General features: G+C 38.7%; 1 protein-coding gene across 3 annotated transcripts in view; it reads left to right on the plus strand.

Annotated features, from left to right (window-relative positions):
• The window catches only part of LOC111572897 (histone-binding protein RBBP7), a 35,009-nt gene that overhangs the window by 6,954 nt on the left and 15,855 nt on the right, over positions 1–12,200 (plus strand). For 2 of the 3 annotated variants that reach the window (XM_035951213.2, XM_023276778.3), the window contains exons 3-8: positions 2,090–2,235; positions 5,084–5,260; positions 5,371–5,486; positions 9,019–9,179; positions 9,312–9,438; positions 9,521–9,598. In XM_035951213.2, coding sequence (XP_035807106.1) covers positions 2,090–2,235; positions 5,084–5,260; positions 5,371–5,486; positions 9,019–9,179; positions 9,312–9,438; positions 9,521–9,598 — 805 coding nt within the window. The remainder of the gene's footprint in view (positions 1–2,089; positions 2,236–5,083; positions 5,261–5,370; positions 5,487–9,018; positions 9,180–9,311; positions 9,439–9,520; positions 9,599–12,200) is intronic. The other variant, XM_023276779.3, reaches the window with a different exon arrangement.

The following is a 12,200-nucleotide window of genomic DNA, read 5'->3' on the forward strand; positions in this document are numbered from 1 at the left end:
CCACTTGAATACAATATGCTGAAAGTATAGTATGGAATTTTTTTGATGCCAAAAAAAGACTTACCTTTGCTTTTAACAGTCAAAATAAGAGATTAGACTGGGAGTCCATGGTCTCTTACCTTCTAGGTCTTTGTTTTGTTTTGCAAAAAGCTTTATTTTTGCTGTGAAAAAAAAAAACAAGCAAAGTGAGGCAGAATAAAAGCAAGTAATGGAAAACTGGTGGCTGAGACCATAATACAGATCAACTTGATAAAACAAGCTACCTCATTTTTTGTTTTTGTAAGCAGTTTTGCATTGACCACTCACTGCAGAAAAGAGTGAGAAAGCAGCTGAACCTAAGAAAATGATACTTCCTAAATAAACTTATTTTCTAACTTTACTTTAACTTTATTGGACTGTCACCTGACAGTCTGGGATGGGCATAAGCAAATCAGTCCTCTTGGAAATTTAAAATCAAGCATTCCAGTCAATTTGGATGATTTTTAGGTCAAGACCAACTCAAATGTAGGGCTGCAGTTATTATTTTAGTAATTGATTATTGTAGTGATTATTACGGCGAATAATTGGATTTCGTGTTTGGCATGCACGTCACAACATCAAAAGCGGAAGTGAGCACGCTGTGCATCAGAAATAACCGTCCTGGAGGAACACAGGTGGACATCTGCGTTGTACATATATAGTATAGTATAGGTGTATTGTACTTACATAGTATAGCACAGGTTTATTCAACTAAAACTAAAGCCATGGGAACCCCACATGTATTTAGTTGGTGATGGAGAAATCGCGTAAATATGTTTTTATGTTTGGTCCATTTAAACTGCTGGTACTGCCGCTGATAGAACACAAATAGGAAAATTGATTAGTTTATTAGTATTTATTATAGAGAATATTCAATCAGTGACATTAGTTCCACTTTGATTTGGCCACAAATTAAAGTGCTTGCCTTCATTATGAGTCAGTGTCAGACCTACATGCACTTCAATGCAATATCATGTCTGAATATATGACGTTTGATAGTTTTATTGTGCAGCTGTCTGTTAGAAATAATCAGCTGCAGTGATTGGTAAAATAAATACATTAACACACATTTACAAAAAAACATTAACAGTTTTCTACCAGTATTCCTGTGGTACATAATTTCCAGTTGCAGTGCTATTTGCCGTCATGAATTTTTCTATTCGTTGTTGTCCATTAAAACAACCCGTTGACTGAAGTAGCTGCACACACTCGGTTCATTTAGTGCAGAAAATGAGTCAAATGAAGCGTTAAATGCTCCTGTTTGTGTGGACAAACTTGAAGCAGAAAGTCTGAGTAAACAAAGAAAGTGTCACAGTGCTGAAGAGGGAGGATTAGAAGCAGCTGGAGGACCGATGCAGCTGCAGCCAATCCTCTCATCCTCCTCCTGTAATATATAAAGGCCGGCGCTGCACGCAGTTCAGCACCAGATCATCATCGTCTATCTCCTCGTCTCCAAGCCGTGAGACAAAGCCGACAGAGCAGACCGCGTGTCGTCCTGGCCATAGTTGGCATTTTTGGTTATAGTTTTGTGTTTTTGTGAATTAAATGCCTGCGATTGCCAGTCTACCTCGTGTCTGCTCTGTGCGCCTCTCACATTTGGGTTCGAAAATCACACTCCCCGTGACAGAAAGTTGATAACCACCTTCATACCTGTTAACTGGACTGAGGTTTTAGTTTTTGTCGAGCCAACTCACACAAAGAAAGTCTGACTATCTCAGACTGCCTTTGTAGTTTGTAGCCTCCTATCTGCTAAACTAACACCATAAACACTAGAAAAGCTGCGCAGGTTAAAATAGAAGCGTCAAATTTGAAATCCCCTTTTAATTTATTGATTGTAGCTCTGCGTCTGTATCGAATGAAGTCTGAGTTCGAACTCGAACCGCGGTCCCCTATTTAGTGACCTGGGGTCTAGTATGTAGTAGACAGAGAATTTTGTCTCAAGGAAATGTATTAAACAAGTTACTCAAATAACTCTTGGAATTGTTTCAGCCCTACTCAAATGTTAACCTGAAATGACAAAATTATCTTTGCTATTAACTATGGATTAAACTCTTGCCCATGTTGTTTTCAGACCAGAGGGGAAGGACTGTACTGTCCACAGACTGGTTTTGGGTACCCATACATCTGATGAGCAGAACCATCTTGTGATTGCAAGTGTCCAGGTACCAAATGATGATGCCCAGTTTGATGCCTCCCACTACGACAGCGAGAAGGGAGGTAAGTACATATTGCGGGTGTTGTATAGCAGAATACATTTCTTAAAATATACTGAAACCTTGAAAGTGAAGTGAAGTTACTTGCCACTTGTTTTTGCAGACTATGTTTGTATCAAAACCAAGTGTAGATATCTTACATGGCCAGGACTCTATCAATAGGGCTGGACATGAACACTGATCTGCCAGACTCCTAGTTTGATTTCAATGCTTCAGTCACAATTGTCTTGGATGGCAATAAGCCCAAGATGCAGTAACAGTTCCCCTACATAATTGTGATTGGGTTAACTTTCATGGAAATGATGGACAAGCATGCCAGAATATTTTTTTTCAGCAATGGTTATATCCTCTTAACAGACAGCTGCATACACCACAGATGTGTTCTTGATTTTATTGTACTACTTTCTAGTCCGCTTGGTGTCCGGAGACCATGTTCAATTGATATGCTTTCAGATCACAATAGACTTTTGAGAGTGATTGTGCAGGACGATAGGCATGATTGGTCCACATACCGTAAAGGCCATGACTCTGTGTGACCCCATTCGACAACAATCTATGCATTTTTATATTTCTGAACATTTAATAAACAGAAATGTGTATTCTCGTGTGATGATCGATCCCTGGTTGTACTGGAAATATTCTGAATAATCAATAATTTTGAGTGCAAAAAAGCTGGCATCCCCAGATATTTTGTACTTTTTACAACCAGTTATGTCAACCCTGGGCTGACTCTGCTACAGGGAGATCCCAGAGAAGGGATAGCAAAATGCTTAACAGCCCAGTGAGCTGGACAACCTGACTCTGGGTGGTAAAGCTGACATCCCATTAGCGCTAGCTCCACATTGAAGCATTCAGGACTAGTCAAAACATGCAGCTTAGCTGGCTTATCCGGCACCAAACATAAAACGTCAGGGTTTTGAAAAAGAGATAGGTTGACATAGTATTTTGTCAGAATCAGGAAGGTTACTTTGTTTGTTTGACAAATATCTATGAACATATTTGGAAAGGATTTGAATTGCTATTTTTTATTCTTAATTCTTATTGTTGTGGCACTGGCTGAAGCCTCTTAGGAGGGTGCCAAAAATAACCATGGCAAAACCTTGGTCTATATGCTCCTTGCATGTATACTACGAATCACGTCAAAGTGGCCCATTTTGTTTTCTGACACATGCGCAGTTGATACCATTGTAGCATAATGGCAAAACAAAAAATGTAATTTATGTTGACATGAATATAGGGAATAACAGCTCTCGTATACCCCAGCATGATGATATTTCCATCATACAGACCTTCATAAATATGAACAGCAGTAGTAAAGACTAGCGTTGAACAGATGGTTTACATCTATTCACTGTAATAACCAAGCAGCCTCCCTAACTGCATGACCCAAATCTTCATTAAATCTTGCCAGTGTCAGTGTGTAAGTTGCTGATGTTGTTCCTTGCCAAAGCAAAGGTGATTGTCAAAGCGGGAACACACAGATAGCTGAAGGGGATGCGGCCAATAGCAGGCTTGTGTCCACAGTCTACATCCAGTGAACCTCTCCTCTCCTCTGCTGGTGGACAAGTCCTGCTCTTCACTCCAAGATCGACTGTCAAATTGGTTACTAGTTTTAGGATATATCTTATAATGGTTTTGATAATGGTTAACTGAGAAAAGGCCAAATGCAAAGATTAAGCTCAGGATTTTAGGAGTCAGTGACATTTTCAGTCTTTTTGTTTGTTGCTTTTAATCCAGCCCTTTTAATGAATTGATCATCTGAGTCATGTTCGGCGTGTCTGTATGCTTAAACATTTTTCTGCTCTCTTCCAGCAGGTATGTTGATAAGTTTCCGGATGTGTGTAGGTGTGCTGAAGGCTCACAGCTCACATGATGTGTTATGAGAGGTAGTATTACTATGTTAACATGGCCCCAGAACAGTTTTAAGGTACGGTGCAAATCTAAAAATCATTAGTGTAATACACATATCAGAGTAAAGTGATAATGTCATGGTTTACCACATATTGGTTTGTCTTTCTCACCTCTCCTGCTATCCTGCTCTTACATTGTGTTTGAGCACCGTTGCCTTCACACCTCACTCAGAGATCATCTGCCAAATTGGTTATTAGCATTAGTGTACAAACATAATGTTGTTTTTTTTAAAATCAGAAAATACATAATTTAACACCATATAGCAGCGGCTTCAGCAGTTTAATAGCAATGATAGAAAAAGATTGCCCAAACAATAACTCTGCCAGAGATAGAAAATATACAGAAGTAATATGACTGTGCCTCAGAGTCTACAAGAATTCAACAATTTTTCAGATACATGGTAATTAGACTCAAACATTATATACAATACCTGTGTAGCTTTTTCATAACATTTCATCATTAGCATATTGAGCTCTGTTCAAGGTCCCAATGAGACTGCTCTCCATCTTATGTCCACACATATAGATTGCTCGGGATACAAGTATTCTGCGCTGACTTCAGGGAGTGCTTCTCATGTCAAAGAAATGTGTCAGGGACAAACAAATTTAATGTGTTTGATAAATTGTTCACAAGATCTCCCTTAGCTCTGTGTTTTGTTGCATTTGTGGATAACAACCATTTCTGTTGAGTAAAATAGAGCTCTGTTTTATTCTCCAAACTGTGGCCTCTGTTCTGAACTGCTGTGCTTAGCGTAACCATTGTGCAAACAGGCATTATCACAGATAGCAGAGATGCTAAAATCCATATTCATAACCAAGGTGGTGTTTCGATTCTGCAATATTAACAATTTTTTATTTATCATCCCAGATTACTCTGCAACCTTTATTGATCAGTCACACGCAAGGTTTAAACTGTACTGAAGTGTGATTGTACTGCCTTGTCAGAGTTTGGTGGATTTGGTTCTGTCAGTGGGAAAATAGAGATTGAGATCAAGATCAACCATGAGGGAGAGGTGAACCGAGCACGCTACATGCCCCAGAATCCCTGCATCATTGCCACTAAGACTCCCACCTCTGATGTGCTGGTCTTCGACTATACTAAACACCCATCGAAGCCTGGTTAGATCACTGGTGTTTGTGATTCACTTATAGCTACAGTTATCCAGATATGCACATTCCATTCCAGCACACATCATAAAATGAATGCAGCTTGTATTTGTGTATTTCAGATCCAAGTGGGGAGTGTAGTCCTGACTTGAGGCTGAAAGGCCACCAGAAAGAAGGATATGGCCTTTCCTGGAATCCAAACCTCAGCGGCAACCTACTTAGTGCCTCTGATGACCATGTAAGTGACTAGAACTAAAAGCCAGTCGAACCATCATTTATTGGTTACCCAGAATGCATAGGAGAAGATGCCAGAAAGAACTCCCTAAAGGTTTTTTCAGACTGCATGCAGAGTGAATTTTAAAGCTAATGTGATTACACACACAGTCAATGACATTAGTGGACAATAGGCATGTTTTTGCATATTTTCATGCACTTCCCGAAAGTCCAAATAAATTTGTATGCATTGCTTTTCCTTAATTTCTCTTGCTCCTGTGATAGTGAATGAAGTTTTGAAATCCTTTAGCAAGTTTTTAATGCTAGTGTGTACAAGTCCTGCAGATTTGTAGTAAAATACAATTCTAAAGATTTTTACAGCTAAATATAAATGCTTCTTTTAGTGTCAGAGAAGTACTCATTGAGCAGCATAGCCCCTACATTTTTAGTTTACCTGTATAAGTAGCATTATAATGTTTTACCAGGTTCCAGTGTTAGTTTATTTTAATTTCATTATAGGTAGTGCAATCTGTCATAATGTTTTATTGGCTGTTGATGTTCTATGTTTAGGATCATGAGCTTAAATGTGACATGAAAAGTTAATTTCTCCTTCTCAAATGTACTTAGTTATTGAATAGTATAAATTGTAAGTATTCAAGTAAATTAAGTGTGACTTTAAGTGTAGTACTTGAATAAATTTACTGTGATGTTTTTCCCCATTGTGCATCAATATCATAGTTTTTTCTACTTTTCATGTAGCTGCCAATTCCATTTCTTTGACTAAATTTTTTTTCAGTAACTTGAAAAGTTTGCAGAGGCTGATCTGAAGTTTTAGACCACGTGTCAAACTCAAGGCCCGTGATGTGTATTTCTTAATCTGATAAATGAATGGGACTTATGTTGTTATAGCAGGGCTCCAAACTGCGACCAGTATGGTTGTACATGCCATTTTCTTTTAAATGTGCGAGTTGAAATTTAACGTGGTTGCATTGTGCGAGTGTATGATGATTGCTGTCTGATCTGTTTGACCTTTCGTCACCACAGGTAGCTACTGCGCAATTTATTGGGGCTGGAAATAATACTATTTCTGCCACATTGACTCAGTCTCTCCTGCCTGATGTGTAAAACAGTCAGTTTCACTGGTACTGTTTTCCAATGACGAAATGGTCTACATCTGATTATGTTAAATAACCCAGTGAGGAGAGAGGAGGAGGCTGGAGGAGAGGGAGAGGTACAACACTCCTGCTGATAAGTGTTCAAGTACAGACATAGAGATCTCAACTGAGATGGTTAAGAAGAAAAAGCAGTCCCCACATTCAGTGTTGATGGCTCAAATGTTTACAGTGATCACAGTTTTGACTATATAAATATGAATGACTCTGGTATTGACATTTAAAACGTGATCTGTTTGTAGAAAACTCTGCTACTAAAAAAAGTGCATGTCGATAAAAATCACTCACATTCAACTTGGGTAAATCTGTGGAACTGGAGCAGCACTGCAGTCACCTGCCAGTGTCTACTGTACCCAGCATGTGAGGCATTTAGGGACCATCTGTACATTGTAGTATTTACTGATAAGCAGATGTTCAGCAAGTGTTTAGCCTGTGCCACGTTCATGACTGATACAGGAAGAGGACTGGTGACAGAAATATATTTTCAGATTAAAACATTTTACAGACATCAAGTCTTGTCACTGAGAGTCAATGCAATATAACTAGGTCATGCAAAAACAGCTATTCATCAGCATGCATGGTGTATGAATAACTGTGGCAATGCTGAACCCAAATAAGGGGGTGGGGCATCCAAATCATTGGCTGGTGTGACCAACAAAGAAAATTAGTAGCACCAGTGCTACCAGTGGAGAAGTTAGCCTGGAGCCCTGTTATAATTTAATATATATTATGTTCTGATGTAATAAAACAGCATCTATTACGCAAATTATTTGTATAATTTGTTATATATACAAAGTGGTGTGAAATTATGGTCACTTGAGATTTCTTACTTTTGGGCAACTTTTTGCTGTTGGGAGTTTAAGGACAGTAACAGACATACATTAATGTATTTAATAACAATTCATATGACTGTGAAATGCTCATCTCAGCACACTGGCTGCTATTTTGTCTGTTTAGCAGTGAGTTTAATCTTAAGTAATTAATCTTTTTTATTGTACACTAAGTCAACAGGACATGTCGCCAAGTAGAATGAGATGCAACATCTTAATATTTTGTCAGTCAAAATTGTTGACTCAATTTGAGCTGGGAAATAATTGAAATGTGCAGTTTTTGCCAGTTCTTGTAATGCAACTTGATTCAGCATTGAAATTATTAGACCACCTGAAAACATTTTTAAGCCACTAATATTTTATGTATAAGCTGTACATGAAATGCGAACAGATATCCAAACTAAATTATGACATGGTTTCTAAAAGAAGAGAATTGCGAGATGACGAGAAGACAGCAATTTTGGCACTAAATAAAATGGTATACAGAGAGAGTCATCACTAACCAGCTTAGAATAAGCAAAACAGCTGTCCATTACAACTTGAAAAGTACAATACACTGTGGCTTCATCCAGCGCAAGGGTATCAAGTTCATTTTAGTGCAGGGGCCACATACAGCCCAGTTTACGCTCAAGTGGGCCAGACCAATAAAAGCAGATCATAATAACCACAACTCCAAATGTTTCCCTTTGTTTTAGCGCAAAAAGTACATCTTTTTACATAACATTATGAACAACTTGAATTTCTGAAAGAAAAATAAGTGCAATTTGAACAATATTATGCCTCAGTTTATCATTTACGCATGTGCATTACAACTTCTAGATCACAGTATCTACACAGGCACAAAACATGCCATTTAGTCTCAGGTATCAGGAACTAAGCAATCTAGTATTTTACTTTGTGATCAAAAAGCTTGTCAAGATCTAGAGATTATTTTAAATTTATATTAATTTTCACATCTGTGTAGTAGTACTGACGACCTGAATTGTCACACAATGCCATACAAACTAAAGTAGGAACTATTAAGGAAGATGGTTAAGTTATCCCCCTGTCTTGGAAATGTATCAAATTTATGCATAAAAAAATACATAAAAGTTGTGGCAGTGCAGTGAACAAATTTAAAACAGCAGTTACTTTTATTGAAAAATTGCAGTTAATGTCTTCTCTGTAATTTTTACACTTTGCAAAGTCATCCCACAGGCCAGATTGGTCCTGTAGCGGGCCAGTTTTGGCCCATGGGCTGTAGGTTTGACACCCCTGAGTACAGGCAGAAAACAGTGCTCACAGTGGTCTGATTGTTATTTCCAAAACTGTATAAATCATGAAAGGATGGATGTTTTCTTTTTTTTGGTGGAAAAAAAATTCTGAAATTTGGAAATGGTTGAATGAGGCTCAACTTTAAACTGTTAGCACAACTTTTTAATGTGAAGGATGCTGATGACAACAGATTTAAATTTTTTAAAATTTTAAACATTTCTATTATGAAGCAGACAGAACTCAGACCGATGTTGCACAAGGATAGATAATGGATTATGTTCCCTCTTCGAATCCACTCTAGACCATCTGTTTATGGGACATAGGGGCTGGCTCAAAAGAAGGGAAGATTGTGGATGCCAAGACCATCTTCACTGGCCACACAGCAGTGGTGGAAGATGTTTCCTGGCATTTGCTCCATGAATCCCTGTTTGGCTCAGTTGCTGACGATCAGAAACTAATGATGTAAGTGACTGATGTACAAGTAATCTGTTCTTTTGTGAGTAGGCGTGATGGACTGAGTAAAAAAATACTCAGTTTCAGTTTTATTTGTAGCCAAATAAATGCTGGCTCTGACCCTCCTTCATGCTCCACCAGATGGGACACTCGGTCTAACAACATGTCTAAAGCCAGCCACTCAGTGGATGCTCACACTGCTGAGGTTAACTGTCTGAGCTTCAACCCTTACAGCGAGTTCATTCTTGCCACTGGTTCTGCTGATAAGGTAGAAAAGAGGCAAAAATACTAATTTCAGGCTGATAATGATGTTAATAAAGTACTGAAGAAAAATGTTTTCTTTGTCACAGACTGTTGCATTGTGGGATTTAAGGAACCTTAAACTGAAGCTCCACTCCTTTGAGTCCCACAAAGATGAAATTTTCCAGGTAAGAATTTAAATTGCGTGTAAGAATGTCATAACACAACATTCTCGACAAAGCATTGTAATTTTGTATTTTCTTTTAGTCCAGAAGAAACAGTCAACTGTTGTAGGAACATTAAATAAAACTGCAAGCAGCGTTGAACGGGCCCTCACACACCCACGCATGTCTGGACGTGGGCGCTCATCGACTTGTGTACGTTGCAGTATGACAGAAATGTCAAGTTGTTGAAACGTAGCTGACCAATTTCATGGATTATATCCCAAAGTTTCTAGCAACAGTACATGCAAATATAGAGAATTTTTCAGTTACAGTGTGCTTTATAAGGAAGCAAAATGAAAAGGACAAGTCTTAGAAACAGCCAGAAAAAAGCTCAAATTAGTGTTGAATAAGAAAGATAAAGTAAGTTGAAGCCAATGTAAAGAGGCTCAAACATACTGGGAGCCAATATAAAGACCCTAAAAAATACTGGGAACTAATATAAAGAGACTGAAACATACTATAAACCAGTGGCACAAGTCTAAAACATACTGGGAGCCAATATGAAGAGGAAGAAAGAATAATAAATATGAATATGGGCACCTGGCAAACAATAGTGCATCAAGTGTAAAACATGTCCTTTCCCTTTGCCACCCGTTGGCACTAAGACTGTAACTGGATATTGGCACATGGATGTCATCAGGGCAGGACTCTGATCAAACATGTAAAGTTTGAGGCAGATTGGAGCATGTATAGGTTAGTTAGAGAGCACTTTTATGGCGAATGCTTCGCCAGTTCAGGTGGGCCGCTATGGGCACACCCTTTGACTTTTGTAGAGGGTTTTGTTAACTTCATCACTAAGGTCTTTTGTATATACTGGCCAAATCTGAGTTCTTTTGGAGTTACCCACTATCATCAAAAACCTCACAATTAATCTAAGATGGTGGACTTCCTGTTGGGTTTAGGGTATGGCTCAAAGATCCTTTTTTTGCACCCTGACATGTTGTTTGTGACTACCAAATTTCAGAAATGTAGGTGAAACATTCTGCAGGGGCTAATTGTTACAAACACTGCAGGGGGGCGCTATGGGGCATGCATTCCAGAATCACATACATTTTCTTTCGTTTAGCAGATTGTGATGTGTGTGTGCCAATTTTGGTGAGTTTTTGAGCATTCCTAATCTGTCAAAAAGTACTTGCTGTTTCAGTGCGAAGATACATTGCTTTGACAATGGCGTTGTATGAAAATTCAAAGTCTTCACACTGTAAAACTGTCAAGGTGTTAAGACTTAGCTGACCAATGTCAAGGACTATATCACAAAGTTTCTAGCAATGGTGCGTGCAAATGTAATGCCTACAACTTCCTGTTGCTTCCTGGTGGTGCTGTGACTGAATGTTTATTTGCATTTGGATGCCATCAGGGCAGGACTCTGATCAATCATGTAAAGTTTGAGGCAGATTGGCGCATGTACATTGCACTTGGACAGCGCTCTTTCATGGCGAAGCATCGAAGTTCAGGGGCATCAGAGTTCTTGGAGTCACCCCATATGAGGATTTCACTCTAGAAAATAGAAGTCATCCAAAATCTAACAGTTAATTCAAAATGATGGACTCAGTGTTCAGTCTAGAGTATGGCTCCAAGAGGCTTTTTTGTGCACCTTGACGTGCTACATATGGGTACCAAATTTGGTAGATGTAGGCCATGGGTCTCAAACCGCAGGACGATATTTTGTGGCACTCTACTTGAGATCAAAGTTTAGTATTAGTGCGACCCGCCCGCTTTTCAGCACTGAGAGAAAGTGGCAAAGGACCGTGGCAAAGTACCACAAACTGGATTCGAACTCATGATCGCTGTATCGACGTCGGCCGCTCAACCTGTTGGGCTACTGGGGAGAGCGGTAGACTGGCCTTTCTGCCGAGTTCTTCTGCCACGTTTGCCCTGGACTTTCACTTAATTTACAGTGGTCCCTCCTCTGTGGCGAGGATTTAGCCCCCACGACTTTAAATTTATTTTATGCATATGTGTACACACACACACACACACACACACACACACACACACATATATATATATATATACACACACGTGTATGTATGTATATATGTATATGTTTATATATATATATATATATATATATATATATATATATATATATATATGAAAGGAAGGAAGGGAGCAACACTGCGTAGCGATCAGACGACTATGTGAAATGGACAAAGCGAGATGCTGAGCTGCTATACACAGAAGATGGAGGCGACTCATGCTACAGTCTCTGAGCCAATCAGAGCCCAGCGCTGTATTTATTTTGATTTAATATTCTTTTAATATGTTTTAATTATTTTTTCAGATTGTTTTCAATTTGTTAGGCTAGAAAATATAATATTTTTCTGCAAAAATTATTTAAGTAATAAATATATAAAAAATACATATACCGCAAAATAGTTCAGGCTCATTACAGGTTCCGGTGGCGTTTGCGGTCAAGTTAGCCAACGCAAATTAGCAACGTTAGTCACTTACTTGAAACGTAATTCCAGAGCGACATCAAGTGGAAGCAATATAAGGAAGGAAAATATATCCAGCCTCAGTCCTTTCCTTCTCAAAACCTGCCATGAAAAGCAAGGTTGGTGAC

This window comes from Amphiprion ocellaris, chromosome 1 (genome assembly GCF_022539595.1).
Source record: "Amphiprion ocellaris isolate individual 3 ecotype Okinawa chromosome 1, ASM2253959v1, whole genome shotgun sequence".
NCBI classification, from domain to species: domain Eukaryota; kingdom Metazoa; phylum Chordata; class Actinopteri; family Pomacentridae; genus Amphiprion; species Amphiprion ocellaris.